At 50.7% G+C, this 22,183-nt stretch overlaps 1 protein-coding gene and 1 long non-coding RNA gene across 4 annotated transcripts in view; one reads left to right on the top strand and one right to left on the bottom strand.

Annotated features, from left to right (window-relative positions):
* The window catches only part of LOC127913471 (sodium/calcium exchanger 3-like), a 204,421-nt gene that overhangs the window by 57,514 nt on the left and 124,724 nt on the right, over window positions 1-22,183 (bottom strand). For both annotated transcript variants that reach the window (XM_052485492.1, XM_052485491.1), the window contains exon 3: window positions 14,106-14,212. In XM_052485492.1, coding sequence (XP_052341452.1) covers window positions 14,106-14,212 — 107 coding nt within the window. The remainder of the gene's footprint in view (window positions 1-14,105; window positions 14,213-22,183) is intronic.
* Window positions 4,464-10,678, top strand: LOC127913472 (uncharacterized). 2 transcript variants are annotated; one of them, XR_008085647.1, is made up of 4 exons: window positions 4,464-4,526; window positions 9,016-9,543; window positions 9,610-9,661; window positions 9,695-10,678. It is a non-coding gene; the product is annotated as an uncharacterized LOC127913472 (long non-coding RNA). The 2 variants fall into 2 exon arrangements; XR_008085646.1 differs by lacking the exon at window positions 4,464-4,526 and having other exon boundaries at window positions 8,909-9,543.

Here is a 22,183-nt window from a genome sequence, read left to right on the forward strand (position 1 = left end):
GGCTGAGGGTTTATACTCCAAGTCCAGTGAACACTGCTACATGTCTGAGGGTTTATACTCCAAGTCCAGTGAACACTGCTACATGGCTGAGGGTTTATACTCCAAGTCCAGTGATCACTGCTACATGGCTGAGGGTTTATACTCCAAGTCCAGTGAACACTGCTACATGGCTGAGGGTTTATACTCCATGTCCAGTGAACACTGCTACATGGCTGAGGGTTTATACTCCAAGTCCAGTGAACACTGCTACATGGCTGAGGGTTTATACTCCATGTACAGTGAACACTGCTACATGGCTGAGGGTTTATACTCCAAGTCCAGTGAACACTGCTACATGGCTGAGGGTTTATACTCCAAGTCCAGTGATCACTGCTACATGGCTGAGGGTTTATACTCCAAGTCCAGTGAACACTGCTACATGGCTGAGGGTTTATACTCCATGTACAGTGAACACTGCTACATGGCTGAGGGTTTATACTCCAAGTCCAGTGAACACTGCTACATGGCTGAGGGTTTATACTCCAAGTCCAGTGAACACTGCTACATGGCTGAGGGTTTATACTCCATGTCCAGTGAACACTGCTACATGGCTGAGGGTTTATACTCCAAGTCCAGTGAACACTGCTACATGGCTGAGGTTTATACTCCAAGTCCAGTGAACACTGCTACATGGCTGAGGGTTTATACTCCAAGTCCAGTGAACACTGCTACATGGCTGATGGTTTATACTCCATGTCCAGTGAACACTGCTACATGGCTGAGGGTTTATACTCCAAGTCCAGTGAACACTGCTACATGGCTGAGGGTTTATACTCCATGTCCAGTGAACACTGCTACATGGCTGATGGTTTATACTCCAAGTCCAGTGAACACTGCTACATGGCTGAGGGTTTATACTCCAAGTCCAGTGAACACTGCTACATGGCTGAGGGTTTATACTCCAAGTACAGTGAACACTGCTACATGGCTGAGGGTTTATACTCCAAGTACAGTGAACACTGCTACATGGCTGAGGGTTTATACTCCAAGTCCAGTGAACACTGCTACATGTCTGAGGGTTTATACTCCAAGTCCAGTGAACACTGCTACATGGCTGAGGGTTTATACTCCAAGTCCAGTGAACACTGCTACATGGCTGAGGGTTTATACTCCAAGTCCAGTGAACACTGCTACATGGCTGAGGGTTTATACTCCAAGTCCAGTGAACACTGCTACATGGCTGAGGGTTTATACTCCAAGTCCAGTGAACACTGCTACATGGCTGAGGGTTTATACTCCAAGTCCAGTGAACACTGCTACATGGCTGAGGGTTTATACTCCAAGTCCAGTGAACACTGCTACATGGCTGAGGGTTTATACTCCAAGTCCAGTGAACACTGCTACATGGCTGAGGTTTATACTCCAAGTCCAGTGAACACTGCTACATGGCTGAGGTTTATACTCCATGTACAGTGAACACTGCTACATGGCTGAGGGTTTATACTCCAAGTCCAGTGAACACTGCTACATGGCTGAGGGTTTATACTCCAAGTCCAGTGAACACTGCTACATGGCTGAGGGTTTATACTCCAAGTCCAGTGAACACTGCTACATGGCTGAGGGTTTATACTCCAAGTCCAGTGATCACTGCTACATGGCTGAGGGTTTATACTCCAAGTCCAGTGAACACTGCTACATGGCTGAGGGTTTATACTCCAAGTCCAGTGATCCTGAAAACATATTGTATCTGACTCTTTTGAAGGCAGTGCTGGGTGAGGTACAGTTGGCCATCAAGGCTTTTGAGGGAGAGCAAGTAGATCCTCTTCAGCTACTTGACAGCTGATCAAGTCTGTGAGCAGCAGGGTGCTGAATCCACTGGCAAATGTTGATGTACTCAAATGGCCAATAGATAGATACATCAGTCCCAAACTGTACATTGGTTACCTTTTTGAGTCAAAGGCAGCTGAGCTCCACCTTGCGCCTGAGGATGAATACAATGTCTGAAAGCGGTGTGTAGCCTTCACCATCTCCCTCACTAATGAGTTGAGCGTGAGACTGCCGGACAACATCGAAGCATTGCAGTACATGTCAGTTTTCAACGTGGAGGAAACTCTAAAGCGCAATAAGAGCCCCGGAGAAATACTAAAAATAGCCAAGCTCCTTGGCTACTCCCCTACAGAGATTGACAAGATTGTCCAGCAATGGCGAGCCATCCATCTCAGTAAATGGAATGAGACAAAACACACACTGGGCTTCTGGAGTGAGATGTGGAAGTTCAGGGATGCAGCTGATATTGACCCGTTTCAAGATTTTGCCATGACTGCTGTGTCTGTGTTGTCCTTGTCATGGCTGCTGTGTCTGTGTTGTCCTTACCATGGCTGCTGTGTCTGTGTTGTCCTTACCATGACTGCTGTGTCTGTGTTGGCCTTGCCATGGCTGCTGTGTCTGTGTTGGCCTTGCCATGGCTGCTGTGTCTGTGTTGGCCTTGCCATGGCTGCTGTGTCTGTGTTGGCCTTGCCATGGCTGCTGTGTCTGTGTTGGCCTTGCCATGGCTGCTGTGTCTGTGTTGTCCTTACCATGGCTGCTGTGTCTGTGTTGTCCTTACCATGACTGCTGTGTCTGTGTTGTCCTTACCATGGCTGCTGTGTCTGTGTTGTTCTTGCCACACTCGAATGCTGAAGTCGAGAGAGTATTCAGCCAGATGAGTGTGGTAAAAAGCAAACTTAGAAATGGGATGAAGCTGTCTGCTGAGACTTGTTATGAGCACCAGCTGCCTGATAATGTTTTGCAGCTTTTTTGGCACATCAGCTGCTTACTCATTTAAGTCAGCTCCTCAGTTGCTGAACCTACCATAGAGAGCCCTGGACCAAAATGACTCCGAGAAACCGACTCTTTCTGTGAGCCAGCACAGCCTGTGTGTGTGGAGGGGGTCTGGGGGACAAAGTAATTAACCTGATTTAGGGCCATACTAATTACCATCATTTTCTCACATTGCCATTGACAGTTTTTCTATTGTCTCTTATTGGTCCATTGTTGTTAATGTAGATTGTATACAACAACAAACATGTAAAATATGTTAAGGTTAAACATGTTAATGTTTTAACTGTGGGGAACAAAGGGGAACAACTACTTCAAGGTCTCAGAGCGAGTGACGTCACGGATTGAAACGCTATTTAGCGCGCAACGCTAACTAAGCTAGCGTTTCAGATCCGCTACACCAGCACCAAAGCTAACTAAGCTAGCCGTTTCAGATCCGTTACACCAGCACCAACGCTAACTAAGCTAGCCGTTTCAGATCCGTTGCACCAACGCTAACTAAGCTAGCCGTTTCAGATCCGTTACACCAGCACCAACGCTAACTAAGCTAGCCGTTTCAGATCCGTTACACCAGCACCAACGCTAACTAAGCTAGCCGTTTCAGATCCGTTACACCAGCACCAACGCTAACTAAGCTAGCCGTTTCAGATCCGTTACACTAGCCCGGATAAAGGAGGAGGGTTGTGATATAAAAAAACAAAACAAGAATCGACAGAAGAAGACAGTTCATTTGTAGTTCTAAACATATTTAGGCTGTTTTTTTTACTAACTTTTTGTATCTCCTACGACGTTATTCCTCTCTCCTACAGCGTCCATCACGATTACATGCACATGGCCAATTATGCAAATTAGGCAATGACGTCATTTAGCGACTTCTAGCGACTTTTCGGACAGCGAATAGCTACTTTCCTTACTGTGGCAACACTGCTTGAAATGTAGCTTAACCTTTTGTTCTCTTGTGGTAAGCAGTAACTCCTCATTGCTGACCTATACTTATCTAGAACTGGGCTAATAACAACGCTAACTAGCAAAGAATATTAAACAAATGTGCACATCCGTGACCCTGATCTGAACTAATCTGAAAAGCACACTCACTCCCAGGGGTGGTTGAAAGACCACTCGTTCGCTATCCCAGCACAAATAGAATTCTAGTCCGTTGCGTTCTGGCTCTGCCTACAACAAAATCACTGAATTAATCACTGAATTAATCACTGAATTAATCACTGAATTAAAAAAGTAAGATGTATTTTTGGTTTGTTGCATTGAAAAAAAAGGGCTGATATAATGTTGATTCGATGTAGTGCAAACTAATGGTGGGGGGGTTCAATCTCATCTCTGGCATTTCTTCTCCGCGGCAGTCCTGGAGGGAGGTGTGCGACCGCAGCAGTTTAGAGGGAACACGGCCTGCAACGTGACCACCCGCCAACGTGTCGGGTGAAATAGACATCCTACCCATCATTCAATTTCATTTTATGCACAAGGTGGAGAGAGAGAGAGAGAGAGAGAGAGAGAGAGAGAGAGAGAGAGAGAGAGAGAGAGAGAGAGAGAGAGAGAGAGAGAGAGAGAGAGAGAGAGAGAGAGAGAAAATGTCAGAAGAGAAATCACAGCGTTTAAAACAAGAGAGAGGCCAACGTAGAGAGATAGTATTTTAAAGATTGAATGGGGCGGCAGGGTAGCCTAGTGGTTAGAGTGTAGAGGTGGCAGGGTAGCCTAGTGGTTAGAGTGTAGAGGTGGCAGGGTAGCCTAGTGGTTAGAGTGTAGGGGCGGCAGGGTAGCCTGGTGGTTAGAGTGTAGAGGTGGCAGGTAGCCTGGTGGTTAGAGTGTAGAGGTGGCAGGTAGCCTAGTGGTTGGAGTGTAGAGGTGGCAGGTAGCCTAGTGGTTAGAGTGTAGAGGTGGCAGGTAGCCTAGTGGTTGGAGTTTCCGGTTCCGGTTGGAGCGAGCGGTCGCATTCGCACTTCGCTCTGCAGGTTGTATAACTTTTTCATTACATTTCATTATAGTACAACGGTTGATTTGTCTAATCTTAGCAATTCTTCTTAGCTAGCTACATAGCCGTCCTTGTATCAGAGATAATTGCATAATTATCGTATTTCGTCGCCCTAACGTAGCCTTCACTGCTATTCGCCCAGGAGCTAGCTAACGCACACAGATTAGCATCACTGTAGTGCTATTCACTCAACTGTACGACTTGATTAGTTTACTGTTAGCTAGCTACATAATCTTAGCCATTCTTCTTAGCTAGCTACATAGCCGTCCTTGTATCAGAGATAATTGCATAATTATCGTATTTCGTATTTCGTCGCCCTAACGTAGCCTTCACTGCTATTCGCCCAGGAGCTAGCAACGCTAGCTAACGCACACAGATTAGCATCACTGTAGTGCTATTCACTCAACTGTACGACTTGATTAGTTCAGTGTTAGCTAGCTACATAGCTGTCTTTGTTTCCAAGATAATTGTGTAGTTTAGTGTGTGTAGCCTTGGAGTGATTATCTTAATTCACTGAGGTTCGCTAGCCAGCTATTTGTCGTCCTTAACGTAGGAGACTCTGCTAGCTAGCCAACGTCTACTGAATAGAACTCAACCGGTCGCATTCACAGGTAGTATCACATTTTCATTTCATTACAGTACAACGGTTTGATTTGTTTGATCGTAGCTAGCTACATAGCTAGCTACATAGCCGTCTTTGTTTCAAAGATAATTGTGTAGTCTAGAGCGATTTCCTAGGTTAGCTAGCCAGCTATTGTCGTTCTTTTAACTCAACGTAACGTAAACAACACTGCTAGCTAGCCAGCTAGCCCCGAATAGCAGCACTGTAGAAATTATTACACTCAACGGAACGACTTGATTAGTGTAGTGTCAACAACGCAGCTACTGCCAGCTAGCCTACTTTAGCAGTACTGTATCATTTTAATCATTTTAGTCAATAAGATTCTTGCTACGTAAGCCTAACTTTCTGAACATTCGAGACGTGTAGTCCGCTTGTCATTCAATTTCCTTGCATTAGCGTAGCCTTTTCTGTAGCCTGTCAACTATGTGTCTGTCTATCCCTGTTCTCTCCTCTCTGCACAGACCATACAAACGCTCCACACCGCGTGGCCGCGACCACCCTAACCTGGTGGTCCCAGCGCGTACGACCCACGTGGAGTTCCAGGTCTCCGGTAGCCTCTGGAACTGCCAATCTGCGGCCAACAAGGCAGAGTTCATCTCAGCCTATGCCTCCCTCCAGTCCCTTGACTTCTTGGCACTGACGGAAACATGGATCACCACAGATAACACTGCTACTCCTACTGCTCTCTCCTCGTCCGCCCACGTGTTCTCGCACACCCCGAGAGCTTCTGGTCAGCGGGGTGGTGGCACCAGGATCCTCATCTCTCCCAAGTGGTCTTTCTCTCTTTCTCCCCTTACCCATCTGTCTATTGCCTCCTTTGAATTCCATGCTGTCACAGTTACCAGCCCTTTCAAGCTTAACATCCTTATCATTTATCGCCCTCCAGGTTCCTCGGAGAGTTCATCAATGAGCTTGATGCCTTGATAAGCTCCTTTCCTGAGGACGGCTCACCTCTCACAGTTCTGGGCGACTTTAACCTCCCCACGTCTACCTTTGACTCATTCCTCTCTGCCTCCTTCTTTCCCTCCTCTCCTCTTTTGACCTCACCCTCTCACCTTCCCCCCTACTCACAAGGCAGGCAATACGCTTGACCTCATCTTTACTAGATGCTGTTCTTCCACTAACCTCATTGCAACTCCCCTCCAAGTCTCCGACCACTACCTTGTATCCTTTTCCCTCTCGCTCTCATCCAACACTTCCCACACTGCCCCTACTCGGATGGTATCGCGCCGTCCCAACCTTCGCTCTCTCTCCCCCGCTACTCTCTCCTCTTCCATCCTATCTTCTCTTCCCTCTGCTCAAACTTTCTCCAACCTATCTCCTGATTCTGCCTCCTCAACCCTCCTCTCCTCCCTTACTGCATCCTTTGACTCCCTATGTCCCCTATCCTCCAGGCCGGCTCGGTCCTCCCCTCCCGCTCCGTGGCTCGACGACTCATTGCGAGCTCACAGAACAGGGCTCCGGGCAGCCGAGCGGAAATGGAGGAAAACTCGCCTCCCTGCGGACCTGGCATCCTTTCACTCCCTCCTCTCTACATTTTCCTCCTCTGTCTCTGCTGCTAAAGCCACTTTCTACCATTCTAAGTTCCAAGCATCTGCCTCTAACCCTAGGAAGCTCTTTGCCACCTTCTCCTCCCTCCTGAATCCTCCCCCTCCCTCCTCCCTCTCTGCAGATGACTTCGTCAACCATTTTGAAAAGAAGGTCGATGACATCCGATCCTCGTTTGCTAAGTCAAACGACACCGCTGGTTCTGCTCACACTGCCCTACCCTATGCTCTGACCTCTTTCTCCCCTCTCTCTCCAGATGAAATCTCGCGTCTTGTGACGGCCGGCCGCCCAACAACCTGCCCGCTTGACCCTATCCCCTCCTCTCTTCTCCAGACCATTTCCGGAGACCTTCTCCCTTACCTCACCTCGCTCATCAACTCATCCCTGACCGCTGGCTACGTCCCTCCCGTCTTCAAGAGAGCGAGAGTTGCACCCCTTCTGAAAAAAACCTACACTCGATCCCTCCGATGTCAACAACTACAGACCAGTATCCCTTCTCTCTTTTCTCTCCAAAACTCTTGAGCGTGCCGTCCTTGGCCAGCTCTACCGCTATCTCTCTCAGAATGACCTTCTTGATCCAAATCAGTCAGGTTTCAAGACTAGTCATTCAACTGAGACTGCTCTTCTCTGTATCACGGAGGCGCTCCGCACTGCTAAAGCTAACTCTCTCTCCTCTGCTCTCATCCTTCTAGACCTATCGGCTGCCTTCGATACTGTGAACCATCAGATCCTCCTCTCCACCCTCTCCGAGTTGGGCATCTCCGGCGCGGCCCACGCTTGGATTGCGTCCTACCTGACAGGTCGCTCCTACCAGGTGGCGTGGCGAGAATCTGTCTCCTCACCACGCGCTCTCACCACTGGTGTCCCCCAGGGCTCTGTTCTAGGCCCTCTCTTATTCTCGCTATACACCAAGTCACTTGGCTCTGTCATAACCTCACATGGTCTCTCCTATCATTGCTATGCAGACGACACACAATTAATCTTCTCCTTTCCCCCTTCTGATGACCAGGTGGCGAATCGCATCTCTGCATGTCTGGCAGACATATCAGTGTGGATGACGGATCACCACCTCAAGCTGAACCTCAGCAAGACGGAGCTCCTCTTCCTCCCGGGGAAGAACTGCCCGTTCCATGATCTCGCCATCACGGTTGACAACTCCATTGTGTCCTCCTCCCAGAGCGCTAAGAACCTTGGCGTGATCCTGGACAACACCCTGACGTTCTCAACTAACATCAAGGCGGTGTCCCGTTCCTGTAGGTTCATGCTCTACAACATCCGCAGAGTACGACCCTGCCTCACACAGGAAGCGGCGCAGGTCCTAATCCAGGCACTTGTCATCTCCCGTCTTGATTACTGCAACTCGCTGTTGGCTGGGCTCCCTGCCTGTGCCATTAAACCCCTACAACTCATCCAGAATGCCGCAGCCCGTCTGGTGTTCAACCTTCCCAAGTTCTCTCACGTCACCCCGCTCCTCCGCTCTCTCCACTGGCTTCCAGTTGAAGCTCGCATCCGCTACAAGACCATGGTGCTCGCCTACGGAGCTGTGAGGGGAACGGCACCTCAGTACCTCCAGGCTCTGATCAGGCCCTACACCCAAACAAGGGCACTGCGTTCATCCACCTCTGGCCTGCTCGCCTCCCTACCACTGAGGAAGTACAGTTCCCGCTCAGCCCAGTCAAAACTGTTCGCTGCTCTGGCCCCCAATGGTGGAACAAACTCCCTCACGACGCCAGGACAGCGGAGTCAATCACCACCTTCCGGAGACACCTGAAACCCCACCTCTTCAAGGAATACCTAGGATAGGGTAAGTAAGGGTAGGTAATCCTTCTCCCCCAACAAGATTTAGATGCAAGTGGCTGTTCCACTGGTTGTCATAAGGTGTATGCACCAATTTGTAAGTCGCTCTGGATAAGAGCGTCTGCTAAATGACTTAAATGTAAATGTAAATGGTTAGAGTGTAGAGGCGGCAGGGTAGCCTAGTGGTTAGAGTGTAGAGGCGGCAGGGTAGCCTAGTGGTTAGAGTGTAGAGGCGGCAGGGTAGCCTAGTGGTTAGAGTGTAGAGGTGGCAGGGTAGCCTAGTGGTTAGAGTGTAGGGGCGGCAGGGTAGCCTAGTGGTTAGAGTGTAGAGGTGGCAGGGTAGCCTAGTGGTTAGAGTGTAGAGGTGGCAGGGTAGCCTAGTGGTTAGAGTGTAGAGGCAGCAGGGTAGCCTAGTGGTTAGAGTGTAGAGGCAGCAGGGTAGCCTAGTGGTTAGAGTGTAGAGGTGGCAGGGTAGCCTAGTGGTTAGAGTGTAGAGGCAGCAGGGTAGCCTAGTGGTTAGAGTGAAGAGGTGGCAGGGTAGCCTAGTGGTTAGAGTGTAGAGGCGGCAGGGTAGCCTAGTGGTTAGAGTGTAGAGGCGGCAGGGTAGCCTAGTGGTTAGAGTGTAGAGGCGGCAGGGTAGCCTAGTGGTTAGAGTGTAGAGGCGGCAGGGTAGCCTAGCGGTTAGAGTGTAGAGGCGGCAGGGTAGCCTAGGGGTTAGAGTGTAGAGGCGGCAGGGTAGCCTAGGGGTTAGAGTGTAGAGGCGGCAGGGTAGCCTAGCGGTTAGAGTGTAGAGGTGGCAGGGTAGCCTAGTGGTTAGAGTGTAGAGGCGGCAGGGTAGCGTAGCGGTTAGAGTGTAGAGGCGGCAGGGTAGCCTAGCGGTTAGAGTGTAGAGGCGGCAGGGTAGCCTAGCGGTTAGAGTGTAGAGGCGGCAGGGTAGCCTAGAGGTTAGAGTGTAGAGGCGGCAGGGTAGCCTAGCGGTTAGAGTGTAGAGGCGGCAGGGTAGCCTAGCGGTTAGAGTGTAGAGGCGGCAGGGTAGTCTAGCGGTTAGAGTGTAGAGGCGGCAGGGTAGCCTAGCGGTTAGAGTGTAGAGGCGGCAGGGTAGCCTAGCGGTTAGAGTGTAGAGGAGATAGGGTAGCCTAGTGGTTAGAGTGTAGAGGCGGCAGGGTAGCCTAGTGGTTAGAGTGTAGAGGCGGCAGGGTAGCCTAGTGGTTAGAGTGTAGAGGTGGCAGGGTAGCCTAGTGGTTAGAGTGTAGAGGCTGCAGGGTAGCCTAGTGGTTAGAGTGTAGAGGTGGCAGGGTAGCCTAGTGGTTAGAGTGTAGAGGCGGCAGGGTAGCCTAGTGGTTAGAGTGTAGAGGCGGCAGGGTAGCCTAGTGGTTAGAGTGTAGAGGCGGCAGGGTAGCCTAGTGGTTAGAGTGTAGAGGTGGCAGGGTAGCCTAGTGGTTAGAGTGTAGAGGCGGCAGGGTAGCCTAGTGGTTAGAGTGTAGAGGCGGCAGGGTAGCCTAGTGGTTAGAGTGTAGAGGCGGCAGGGTAGCCTAGTGGTTAGAGTGTAGAGGCGGCAGGGTAGCCTAGTGGTTAGAGTGTAGAGGCGGCAGGGTAGCCTAGTGGTTAGAGTGTAGAGGCGGCAGGGTAGCCTAGTGGTTAGAGTGTAGAGGCGGCAGGGTAGCCTAGTGGTTAGAGTGTAGAGGCAGCAGGGTAGCCTAGTGGTTAGAGTGTAGAGGCAGCAGGGTAGCCTAGTGGTTAGAGTGTAGAGGCGGCAGGGTAGCCTAGTGGTTAGAGTGTAGAGGCGGCAGGGTAGCCTAGTGGTTAGAGTGTAGAGGCGGCAGGGTAGCCTAGTGGTTAGAGTGTAGAGGCGGCAGGGTAGCCTAGTGGTTAGAGTGTAGAGGCGGCAGGGTAGTCTAGTGGTTAGAGTGTAGAGGCGGCAGGGTAGTCTAGTGGTCAGAGTGTAGAGGCGGCAGGGTAGCCTAGTGGTTAGAGTGTAGAGGCGGCAGGGTAGCCTAGTGGTTAGAGTGTAGAGGCGGCAGGGTAGTCTAGTGGTCAGAGTGTAGAGGCGGCAGGGTAGCCTAGTGGTTAGAGTGTAGAGGAGGCAGGTAGCCTAGTGGTTAGAGTGTAGAGGCGGCAGGGTAGTCTAGTGGTTAGAGTGTAGAGGAGGCAGGGTAGCCTAGTGGTTAGAGTGTAGAGGCGGCAGGGTAGCCTAGTGGTTAGAGTGTAGAGGAGGCAGGTAGCCTAGTGGTTAGAGTGTAGAGGCGGCAGGGTAGTCTAGTGGTTAGAGTGTAGAGGCGGCAGGGTAGTCTAGTGGTTAGAGTGTAGAGGAGGCAGGGTAGCCTAGTGGTTAGAGTGTAGAGGCGGCAGGGTAGCCTAGTGGTTAGAGTGTAGAGGAGGCAGGTAGCCTAGTGGTTAGAGTGTAGAGGCGGCAGGGTAGCCTAGTGGTTAGAGTGTAGAGGCGGCAGGGTAGCCTAGTGGTTAGAGTGTAGAGGAGGCAGGTAGCCTAGTGGTTAGAGTGTAGAGGCGGCAGGGTAGTCTAGTGGTTAGAGTGTAGAGGAGGCAGGGTAGTCTAGTGGTTAGAGTGTAGAGGCGGCAGGGTAGCCTAGTGGTTAGAGTGTAGAGGCGGCAGGGTAGTCTAGTGGTTAGAGTGTAGAGGCGGCAGGGTAGTCTAGTGGTTAGAGTGTAGAGGTGGCAGGGTAGCCTAGTGGTTAGAGTGTAGAGGTGGCAGGGTAGTCTAGTGGTTAGAGTGTAGAGGTGGCAGGTAGCCTAGTGGTTAGAGTGTAGAGGAGGCAGGGTAGCCTAGTGGTTAGAGTGTAGAGGCGGCAGGGTAGTCTAGTGGTTAGAGTGTAGAGGAGGCAGGGTAGCCTAGTGGTTAGAGTGTAGAGGCGGCAGGGTAGTCTAGTGGTTAGAGTGTAGAGGCGGCAGGGTAGCCTAGTGGTTAGAGTGTAGAGGCGGCAGGGTAGCCTAGTGGTTAGAGTGTAGAGGCGGCAGGGTAGCCTAGTGGTTAGAGTGTAGAGGCGGCAGGGTAGCCTAGTGGTTAGAGTGTAGAGGCGGCAGGGTAGCCTAGTGGTTAGAGTGTAGAGGCGGCAGGGTAGCCTAGTGGTTAGAATGTAGAGGCGGCAGGGTAGCCTAGTGGTTAGAGTGTAGAGGCGGCAGGGTAGCCTAGTGGTTAGAGTGTAGAGGCGGCAGGGTAGCCTAGTGGTTAGAGTGTAGAGGCGGCAGGGTAGCCTAGTGGTTAGAGTGTAGAGGCGGCAGGGTAGCCTAGTGGTTAGAGTGTAGAGGCGGCAGGGTAGCCTAGTGGTTAGAGTGTAGAGGCGGCAGGGTCGCCTAGTGGTTAGAGTGTAGAGGCGGCAGGTTAGCCTAGTGGTTAGAGTGTTGGACAAGTAACCGAATCTAATCTGGGGTGGAGGAGAACACCATCTGTAACATGAGGAACATGGTAGTGGACCAGAGGGTGGAGGAGAACACCATCTGTAACACCACGGACAGACTGCTACACAGCCAATAAAGCTGCATGTCTTTCTGTTTTCTATGATTAAGGCTTTTCAAAAAGGAAAAATAAATCAATACTTGAATTTCACCTACAGTGTTTTCCTTTCATTTGACACATTTGAACGCACACACACACACACACACACACACACACACACACACACACACACACACACACACACACACACACACACACACACACACACACACACACACACACACAGTCAACATTATTTCCCATTAAACAAACAGCACACACACACACACACACACACACACACACACACACACACACGACACACACGCATGCACGCACACACACTTCAATGGCCACCAGCTCGTTTACATTAGAACCTTTGGGAAGTATTTGTTTCCCCATTAAACAAACAGCTGTAGTTTCCTCTAGTCAACATTACTTCCCATTAAACAAACAGCTGTAGTTTCCTCTAGTCAACATTACTTCCCATTAAACAAACAGCTGTAGTTTCCTCTAGTCAACATTACTTCCCATTAAACAAACAGCTGTAGTTTCCTCTAGTCAACATTACTTCCCATTAAACAAACAGCTGTAGTTTCCTCTAGTCAACATTACTTCCCATTAAACAAACAGCTGTAGTTTCCTCTAGTCAACATTACTTCCCATTAAACAAACAGCTGTAGGGAAACACAGGTGGACAACGGGAAACACATGGCTGAGAAACACATGGCTGAGAAACACATGGCTGAGAATCACATGGCTGAGAATCACATGGCTGAGAAACACATGGCTGAGAAACACATGGCTGAGAAACACATGGCTGAGAATCACATGGCTGAGAATCACATGGCTGAGAAACACATGGCTGAGAATCACATGGCTGAGGAACACATGGCTGAGAATCACATGGCTGAGAATCACATGGCTGAGAAACACATGGCTGAGAATCACATGGCTGAGAAACACATGGCTGAGAATCACATGGCTGAGGAACACATGGCTGAGAAACACATGGCTGAGAATCACATGGCTGAGGAACACATGGCTGAGAAACACATGGCTGAGAATCACATGGCTGAGGAACACATGGCTGAGAAACACATGGCTGAGAGGCTGAGAAACACATGGCTGAGAAACACATGGCTGAGAAACACATGGCTGAGGAACACATGGCTGAGAAACACATGGCTGAGAAACACATGGCTGAGAATCACATGGCTGAGAGGCTGAGAAACACATGGCTGAGAAACACATGGCTGAGAGGCTGAGAATCACATGGCTGAGAAACACATGGCTGAGAGGCTGAGAAACACATGGCTGAGAAACACATGGCTGAGAGGCTGAGGAACACATGGCTGAGGAACACATGGATGAGAAACACATGGCTGAGGAACACATGGCTGAGAAACACATGGCTGAGGAACACATGGCTGAGAAACACATGGCTGGAAAGGAGAGAGAAAGGGAGGGGAGTCCCTGGGGAGGAAAGGAGAGAGAAAGGGAGGGGAGTCCCTGGGGAGGAAAGGAGAGAGAAAGGGAGGGGAGTCCCTGGGGAGGAAAGGAGAGAGAAAGGGAGGGGAGTCCCTGGGGAGGAAAGGAGAGAGAAAGGGAGGGGAGTCCCTGGGGAGGAAAGGAGAGAGAAAGGGAGGGGAGTCCCTGGGGAGGAAAGGAGAGAGAAAGGGAGGGGAGTCCCTGGGGAGGAAAGGAGAGAGAAAGGGAGGGGAGTCCCTGGGGAGGAAAGGAGAGAGAAAGGGAGGGGAGTCCCTGGGGAGGAAAGGAGAGAGAAAGGGAGGGGAGTCCCTGGGGAGGAAAGGAGAGAGAAAGGGAGGGGAGTCCCTGGGGAGGAAAGGAGCAATGGAAAAGGTGAAAGGAGGAAGAGGAGGAAGAGGGTGTCAGTACCACACCTTTCTGCAGGCTCATGTCTACCATGCGCGGCTCGGCCAACTCCAGGAAGAAGTTCTTGTTTTTCTCATACTCCTCATCGTCTATCACCTTCACCTGAACCATCTTGCTGCGAGAGGAGAGAGCGAGAGAGAGAGAGAGAGAGAGAGAGAGAGAGAGAGAGAGAGAGAGAGAGAGAGAGGGAGGGGGGGTAGAGGAGGAAGGGAAGAGAAGAGATCAAAAGAGAAGAGAACAGAACAGAAGAGAAGAGAAAGGGAATTGAGAGAGAAAAGGACAGATGGAAAGAGAGAGAGAGAGAGAGAGGGAGAGAGAGAGAGAGAGAGAGAGAGGGAGAGAGAGAGAGAGAGAGAGATGGAGACAGAGAGAGAGATGGAGAGAGAGAGAGAGAGAGAGGGAGAGAGAGAGAGAGAGAGAGAGACAGACAGAGAGACAGAGAGAGAGAGAGAGAGAGAGAGAGAGAGAGAGAGAGAGAGAGAGAGACAGAGAGACAGAGAGACAGACAGAGAGAGAGAGAGAGAGAGAGAGAGAGAGAGAGAGAGAGAGAGAGAGAGAGAGAGAGAGACAGAGAGAGAGAGAGAGAGAGAGAGAGAGAGAGAGAGAGAGAGAGAGAGAGAGAGAGAGGGAGAGAGAGAAAGAGAGAGAGATGGAGACAGAGAGAGAGATGGAGACAGAGAGATAGATAGAGGGAGAGAGAGAACGTTAATTAGCGAGCAGCGACAGGCTGAGGCAGGGGAAGGAAGTCAGCAGGAGGATTAATAACCAGGGTGGTGAAAAGGCTAGAGGTCAAAGGTCAGCTGCTGTCCCTGACGATGGTCGCTAGGTCGCTCTAGGACAGCTCTGTCATAGGCTGTCCACATTGGCTCCCATCTCATTGGTCACGAACACATCTCATTGGTCGCGAACACATCTCATTGGTCGCGAACACGTCTCATTGGTCGCGAAGACATCTCATTGGTCGCGAACACGTCTCATTGGTCGCGTACACATTTAATTGGTCGCGAAGACATCTCATTGGTCGCGAACACATCTCATTGGTCGCGAACACATCTCATTGGTCGCGTACACATCTCATTGGTCGCGAACACATCTCATTGGTCGCGAACACATCTCATTGGTCGCGAACACATCTCATTGGTCGCGAACACATCTCATTGGTCGCGAACACATCTCATTGGTCGCGAACACGTCTCATTGGTCGCGAACACATCTCATTGGTCACATACACATCTCATTGGTCACATACACATCTCATTGGTCGCGAACACATCTCATTGGTCGCGAACACATCTCATTGGTCACGAACACATCTCATTGGTCGCGAACACATCTCATTGGTCACGTACACATCTCATTGGTCACATACACATCTCATTGGTCACATACACATCTCATTGGTCGCGAACACATCTCATTGGTCGCGAACACATCTCATTGGTCGCGAACACGTCTCATTGGTCGCGAACACATCTCATTGGTCGCGTACACATCTCATTGGTCGCGAACACGTCTCATTGGTCGCGTACACATTTAATTGGTCGCGAAGACATCTCATTGGTCGCGAACACATCTCATTGGTCGCGAACACATCTCATTGGTCGCGTACACAGAATTTCAGATGCAATATGCTTGTGTTTTCTAGCACCTGGTTTGAGCCAGTTAGTGACAGTCTCTAAGGTTCAGGGCTGGGTACCTGGTTGGAGCCAGTTAGTGACAGTCTCTAAGGTTCAGGGCTGGGTACCTGGTTGGAGCCAGTTAGTGACAGTCTCTAAGGTTCAGGGCTGGGTACCTGGTTGGAGCCAGTTAGTGACAGTCTCTAAGGTTCAGGGCTGGGTACCTGGTTGGAGGGGGCTAAGCATGCACCCCTGTGCGGCCCCCCGTGTTGAGGATCCATCCCTCTCCACATGCACCCCTGTGCGGCCCCCTGTGTTGAGGATCCATCCCTCTCCACATGCCCTTGTGTTAGTCTCTAAAGTTGCAGTAATGTGCGGCCCCTGTGTTGAGGATCCATCCCTCTCCACATGCCCCCTGTGCGGCCCCCGTGTTGAGGATCCATCCCTCTCCACATGCCCCCTGTGCGGCCCCTGTGTTGAGTGATCCATCCCTCTCCACATGCACCAGGGTGGGCCCCTGGTTGGATCCATTAGTGACATGCCCCCTCTAAGGCCCAGTGTTGAGGATCCATCCCTCTCCACATGCCCCTCTGTGTGGCCCCGTGTTGAGTGATCCATCCCTCTCCACATGCCCTCTGTGTGGGCTGTTGAGGATCCATCCCTCTCCACATGCCCCTCTGTGGGCCCCGTGTTGAGTGATCCATCCCTCTCCACATGCCCAGGGTGCGGCCCCTGTGTTGAGGATCCATTAGTGACATGTCTCGGCCCCCGTGTTGAGGATCCATCCCTCTCCACATGCCCCCTGTGGAGCCCCAGTTAGTGACCATCCCTAAGGTTCACATGCCCCCTGGTGCGGCCCCTGTGTTGAGGATCCATCCCTCTCCACATGCACCCCTGGGCCCCTGTGTTGAGGATCCATCCCTAGTCCACATGCCCCCTAAAGTTCAGGGCGTGTTGAGGATCCATCCCTCTCCACATGCCCCTCTGTGTGGCCCCGTGTTGAGTGATCCATCCCTCTTCATGCCCCCTGGCGGCCCCTGTGTTGAGGATCCATTAGTGACATGCCCCCTCTAAGGTTCAGGGCTGGGATCCATCCCTCCACATGCCCCCTGTGCGAGCCCCCCGTGTTGAGTGATCCATCCCTCTACATGCACCCCTGGGCCCCTGTGTTGGATCCATCCCTCTCCACAGCCCCCTAAGCGGCCCCCGTGCTGAGGATCCATCCCTCTCCACATGCCCCCCTGTGAGCCCCGTGTTGAGGATCCATCCCTCTCCACATGCCCCCTGTGCGGCCCCCCGTGTTGGGGATCCATCCCTCTCCACATGCCCCCTGTGCAGCCCCGTGTTGAGGATCCATCCCTCTCCACATGCCCCTCTGTGAGGCCCCTGTGTTGAGGATCCATCCCTCTCCACATGCCCCCTGTGCGGCCCCTGTGTTGAGGATCCATCCTTCTCCACATGCCCCCTGTAAAAGAATTGAGATCCATCCCTTCCACATGCCCCTCTTGCGGCCCACTGTTGATGTCCATCCCTCTGACATGCCCCTCTGTAAGTCGGCCCCCGTGTTAAGGATCCATCCCTCTACATGCCCCCTGTAAATGTGTACAGGATCCATCCCTCTCCACATGCCCCCTGTGCGAGCCCCCAGTTGAGGATCCATCCCTCTCCACATGCCCCTCTGTGTGGCCCCTGTGTTGAGGATCCATCCCTCTCCACATGCCCCCTAAAGTTCAGGCCCCCGTGTTGAGGATCCATCCCTCTCCACATGCCCCCTGTGCGGCCCCTGTGTTGAGGATCCATCCCTCTCCACATGCCCCCTGGAGCCCCCGTGTTGAGGATCCATCCCTCTCCACATGCCCAGGGCTGCGGCCCCTGTGTTGAGGATCCATCCCTCTCCACATGCCCCCTAAGGCCCCCAGTGTTGGGATCCATCCCTCTCCACATGCCCCCTGTGCGGAGCCAGTGTTGAGGATCCATCCCTCTCCACATGCCCCAGGGCGGCCCCTGTGTTGAGGATCCATCCCTCTCCACATGTCTCTAAGGCCCCCGTGCTGGGATCCATCCCTCTCCACATGCCCCTCTGTGTGGCCCCCGTGTTGAGGATCCATCCCTCTCCACATGCCCCCCTGTGCGGCCCCTGTGTTGAGGATCCATCCCTCTCCACATGCCCCCCTGTGTGGCCCCCGTGTTGAGGATCCATCCCTCTCCACATGCCCCCCTGTGTGGCCCCCGTGTTGAGGATCCATCCCTCTCCACATGCCCCCCTGTGCGGCCCCCGTGTTGAGGATCCATCCCTCTCCACATGCCCCTCTGTGCGGCCCCCGTGTTGAGGATCCATCCCTCTCCAGTCCCCACAGTTTAAGGAGGTACAAACTCTGCATCCACGAAATAAACGGTATCAGGTATTTATAGACTTGTTGTTTTATTCCCAAACGCATATTCCCCCATTCAGTTATAGCATGGGAGAGTGAACTCTCACCCCATCGCAATGGGACACTATTTGGAGAGGTCTGTCCACAAATATATATAAGATCATTCAGTACAAGATATTCTGTAAAACCTTCTTAACAATATTGTCAACAAGGCAGGTCCTACAGGCCCTAGTTTTGTCACACCTGGACTACTGTTCAGTTGTGTGGTCAGGTGCCACTAAGATGGACTTAGGAAAATTGCAATTGGCCCAGAACAGAGCAGCACGGCTGGCCCTTTGATGTAAACAAAGAGCTAACATGTCAATCTCTCCTGGCTCAAAGTGAAGGTATTGACATGTTGAATGCCCCGAGCTGTCTGTCTGAACTACTGGCACAGAGCCTGGACACCCAGGTACTGTATACCCCACACGACAAGCACACACAGACACATGAATACACACACACGCTAACATACGCACTATACACACACAGACACATGTATACCCCACACGACAAGCCACCAGAGGTCTCTTCAGCAGTAGAATCCGATTTCAAAAACAGATTAAAATACACCTTATGGAAAAGAGGGGACTGTGAAGAAACACATAGGCACTGACAATTGTATACACACACACACACACACACACACACACACACACACACACACACACACACACACACACACACACACACACACACACACACACACACACACACACACACACACACACACACACACACACACACACACACACACACACACACACACACACACACACGCTAACATACGCACTATACACACACAGACACATGTATATACACACACACACACACGCTAACATACGCACTATACACACACAGACACATGTATATACACACGCTAACATACGCACTATACACACACAGACACATGTATACACACACACACACACGCTAACATACGCACTATACACACACAGACACATGTATACACACACGCTAACATACGCACTATACACACACAGACACATGTATACACACACACACACGCTAACATACGCACTATACACACACAGACACATGTATACACACACACACACACACGCTAACATACGCACTATACACACACAGACACATGTATACACACACACACACACACACACACACACACACACACACACACACACACACACACACACACACACACACACACACACACACACACACACACACGCTAACATACTCACTATACACACACAGACACATGTATACACACACACACACACTATACACACACAGACACATGAATACACACACACGCTAACATACGCACTATACACACACAGACACATGTATACACACACACACACACACACACTATACACACACAGACACATGTATACACACACACACACACACACACTATACACACACAGACATATGAATACACACACACACACACACACTATACACACACAGACATATGAATACATGCTACTCTACTTTGTCTCATTTCTGTACCATTGAATTGCGACTCTACTTTGTCTCTGTACTGTCGTTTTGCCTCTTTGATTTCCTTACGGAGGTCACAGCTGGTCTGTCTGTACACGTCCATGTTCCCAGTGTTCAGGGTTGGAATGTTCAGGGTTGGTATGTTCAGGGATGGAGGGTTCAGGGTTGGTGTTCAGGGATGGTGTTCAGGGATGGAATGTTCAGGGTTGGAATGTTCAGGGTTGGAATGTTCAGGGATGGAGGGTTCAGGGTTGGAATGTTCAGGGATGGAGGGTTCAGGGTTGGAATGTTCAGGGATGGAATGAGAATGTTCAGGGATGGGAGGGTTGGAATGTTCAGGGATGGATGGAATGTTCAGGGATGGAATGTTCAGGGTTGGAATGTTCAGGGTTGGAATGTTCAGGGATGGAATGTTCAGGGTTGGAATGTTCAGGGTTGGAATGTTCAGGGTTGGAATGTTCAGGGATGGAGGGTTCAGGGTTGGAATGTTCAGGGTTGGAGGGTTCAGGGTTGGAATGTTCAGGGTTGGAATGTTCAGGGATGGAGGGTTCAGGGTTGGAATGTTCAGGTTTGGAGGGTTCAGGGTTGGAATGTTCAGGGTTGGAATGTTCAGGGATGGAGGGTTCAGGGTTGGAATGTTCAGGGTTAGAATGTTCAGGGATGGAGTGTTCAGGGTTGGAGTGTTCAGGGATGGAGGGTTCAGGTTTGGAATGTTCAGGGTTGGAATTTTCAGGGATGGAGGGTTCAGGGTTGGAATGTTCAAGGATGGAGTGTTCAGGGATGGAGTGTTCAGGGTTGGAATGTTCAGGGTTGGAGTGTTCAGGGTTGGAATGTTCAGGGATGGAATGTTCAGGGTTGGAGTGTCAGGGATGGAGGGTTCAGGTTTGGAATGTTCAGGGTTGGAATGTTCAGGGATGGAGTGTTCAGGGTTGGAATGTTCAGGGTTGGAGTGTTCAGGGTTGGAATGTTCAGGGTTGGAGTGTTCAGGGTTGGAGTGTTCAGGGATGGAGGGTTCAGGTTTGGAATGTTCAGGGTTGGAATGTTCAGGGATGGAGGGTTCAGGGTTGGAATGTTCAGGGATGGAGTGTTCAGGGATGGAGTGTTCAGGGTTGGAGTGTTCAGGGTTGGAGTGTTCAGGGTTGGAGTGTTCAGGGTTGGAATGTTCAGGGTTGGAGTGTTCAGGGTTGGAATGTTCAGGGATGGAGTGTTCAGGGATGGAATGTTCAGGTGGTCTGTTTGTACACGTCCATGTTCCCAGTCACGTTGCCGTGGTTAAATGCCGTGGTTAAATGCCGTGGTTCGCGCTTTCCAGTTTTGCGCGTCTTGCTTCCATCGATCCACGGTTGTTAGTTTGGATAAGTTGTAATCGTCACAGAGGGAACAACATCCTTTATACCCTTCCTGACGAACCCAGTCACAGAGTCGGTGTACAAGTTGATACTAATATATGCCATTTAGCTGACGCTTTTATCCAAAGCGACTTACAGTCATGTGTGCATACATTCTACGTATGGGTGGTCCCGGGAAACGAACCCACTACCCTGGCGTTACAAGCGCCATGCTCTACCAACTGAGCTACAGAAGGACCAGGACCAACTGAGCTACTATTCCCCCGAGGCGACCCGGGAAACACTTCCTAGTCTGTGTGATCAAAACAATCTTGAAGCATAGATTCTGATTGGTCAGACCATTGTGGAATAGTCCTTACCACGGGTGCATTCTGCTTAGGTTTCTGCCTATAGGTGAGGAGGAGCAGAATGGAGGCATGATCTGATTTGTTGAAAGGAGGGTGGGGGAGGGCCTTGTAGGTCTTTTTAGCCCTCCCGGAAGGGAGAGTAGCAATGATCCAGAGTATTTGATGAGCGAGTAACATAGGAGATGTGTTGATGGAAATTTTGGTAGTGTTTTCCTTATATTTTCTTTAATAAATTCCTTAGCTACAATAAATGCGTCCTCAGTAAATTGTGGTTTTCACAACGTCCAATGTAGTTCCTAGAGATTGTTGGCTTGGGGGGGGAATATATATGGCAGTGACAATGACCAGAGAAAGTTTCCACAATCACACCATGAGTTTTACATCATGAAACGAACCCTTCCACCTTTGTTTTTCACGAAGAGCTCTTTCTTTCCTCACGATGGACGGAGAACCCCGCGAGCTGAATGGATAAAGACAATATGTTACATTCCCTGATGTTTAACTGGAAGGAGATCCTCGCCCTGAGCCCAATTACATCCTCACGATGGACGGAGAACCCCGCGAGCTGAATGGATAAAGACAATATGTTACAGTCCCTGATGTTTAACTGGAAGGAGATCCTCGCCCTGAGCCCAATTACTTGATTGTCCATGTTACATTCCCCAGCAAGAAAACCCAAAACAAATGGCGCTTAAGCAGAAGAGGGAACTGACAAAGAGTCTATGACCAACAACCAAAATGAAACAGGTGGGGCTTTAGTGTCCACTGAAAGTCGACAACAACTGAAACCATAAAAGACACCCACCATGAGTGCACATATAATTTGCCCCACGAAGAAGTAAACAAAATAAAAACCAAAACACCAAACTTAA

The sequence above is a fragment of the Oncorhynchus keta genome, chromosome 29 (genome assembly GCF_023373465.1).
Source record: "Oncorhynchus keta strain PuntledgeMale-10-30-2019 chromosome 29, Oket_V2, whole genome shotgun sequence".
Lineage (NCBI taxonomy): Eukaryota > Metazoa > Chordata > Actinopteri > Salmoniformes > Salmonidae > Oncorhynchus > Oncorhynchus keta.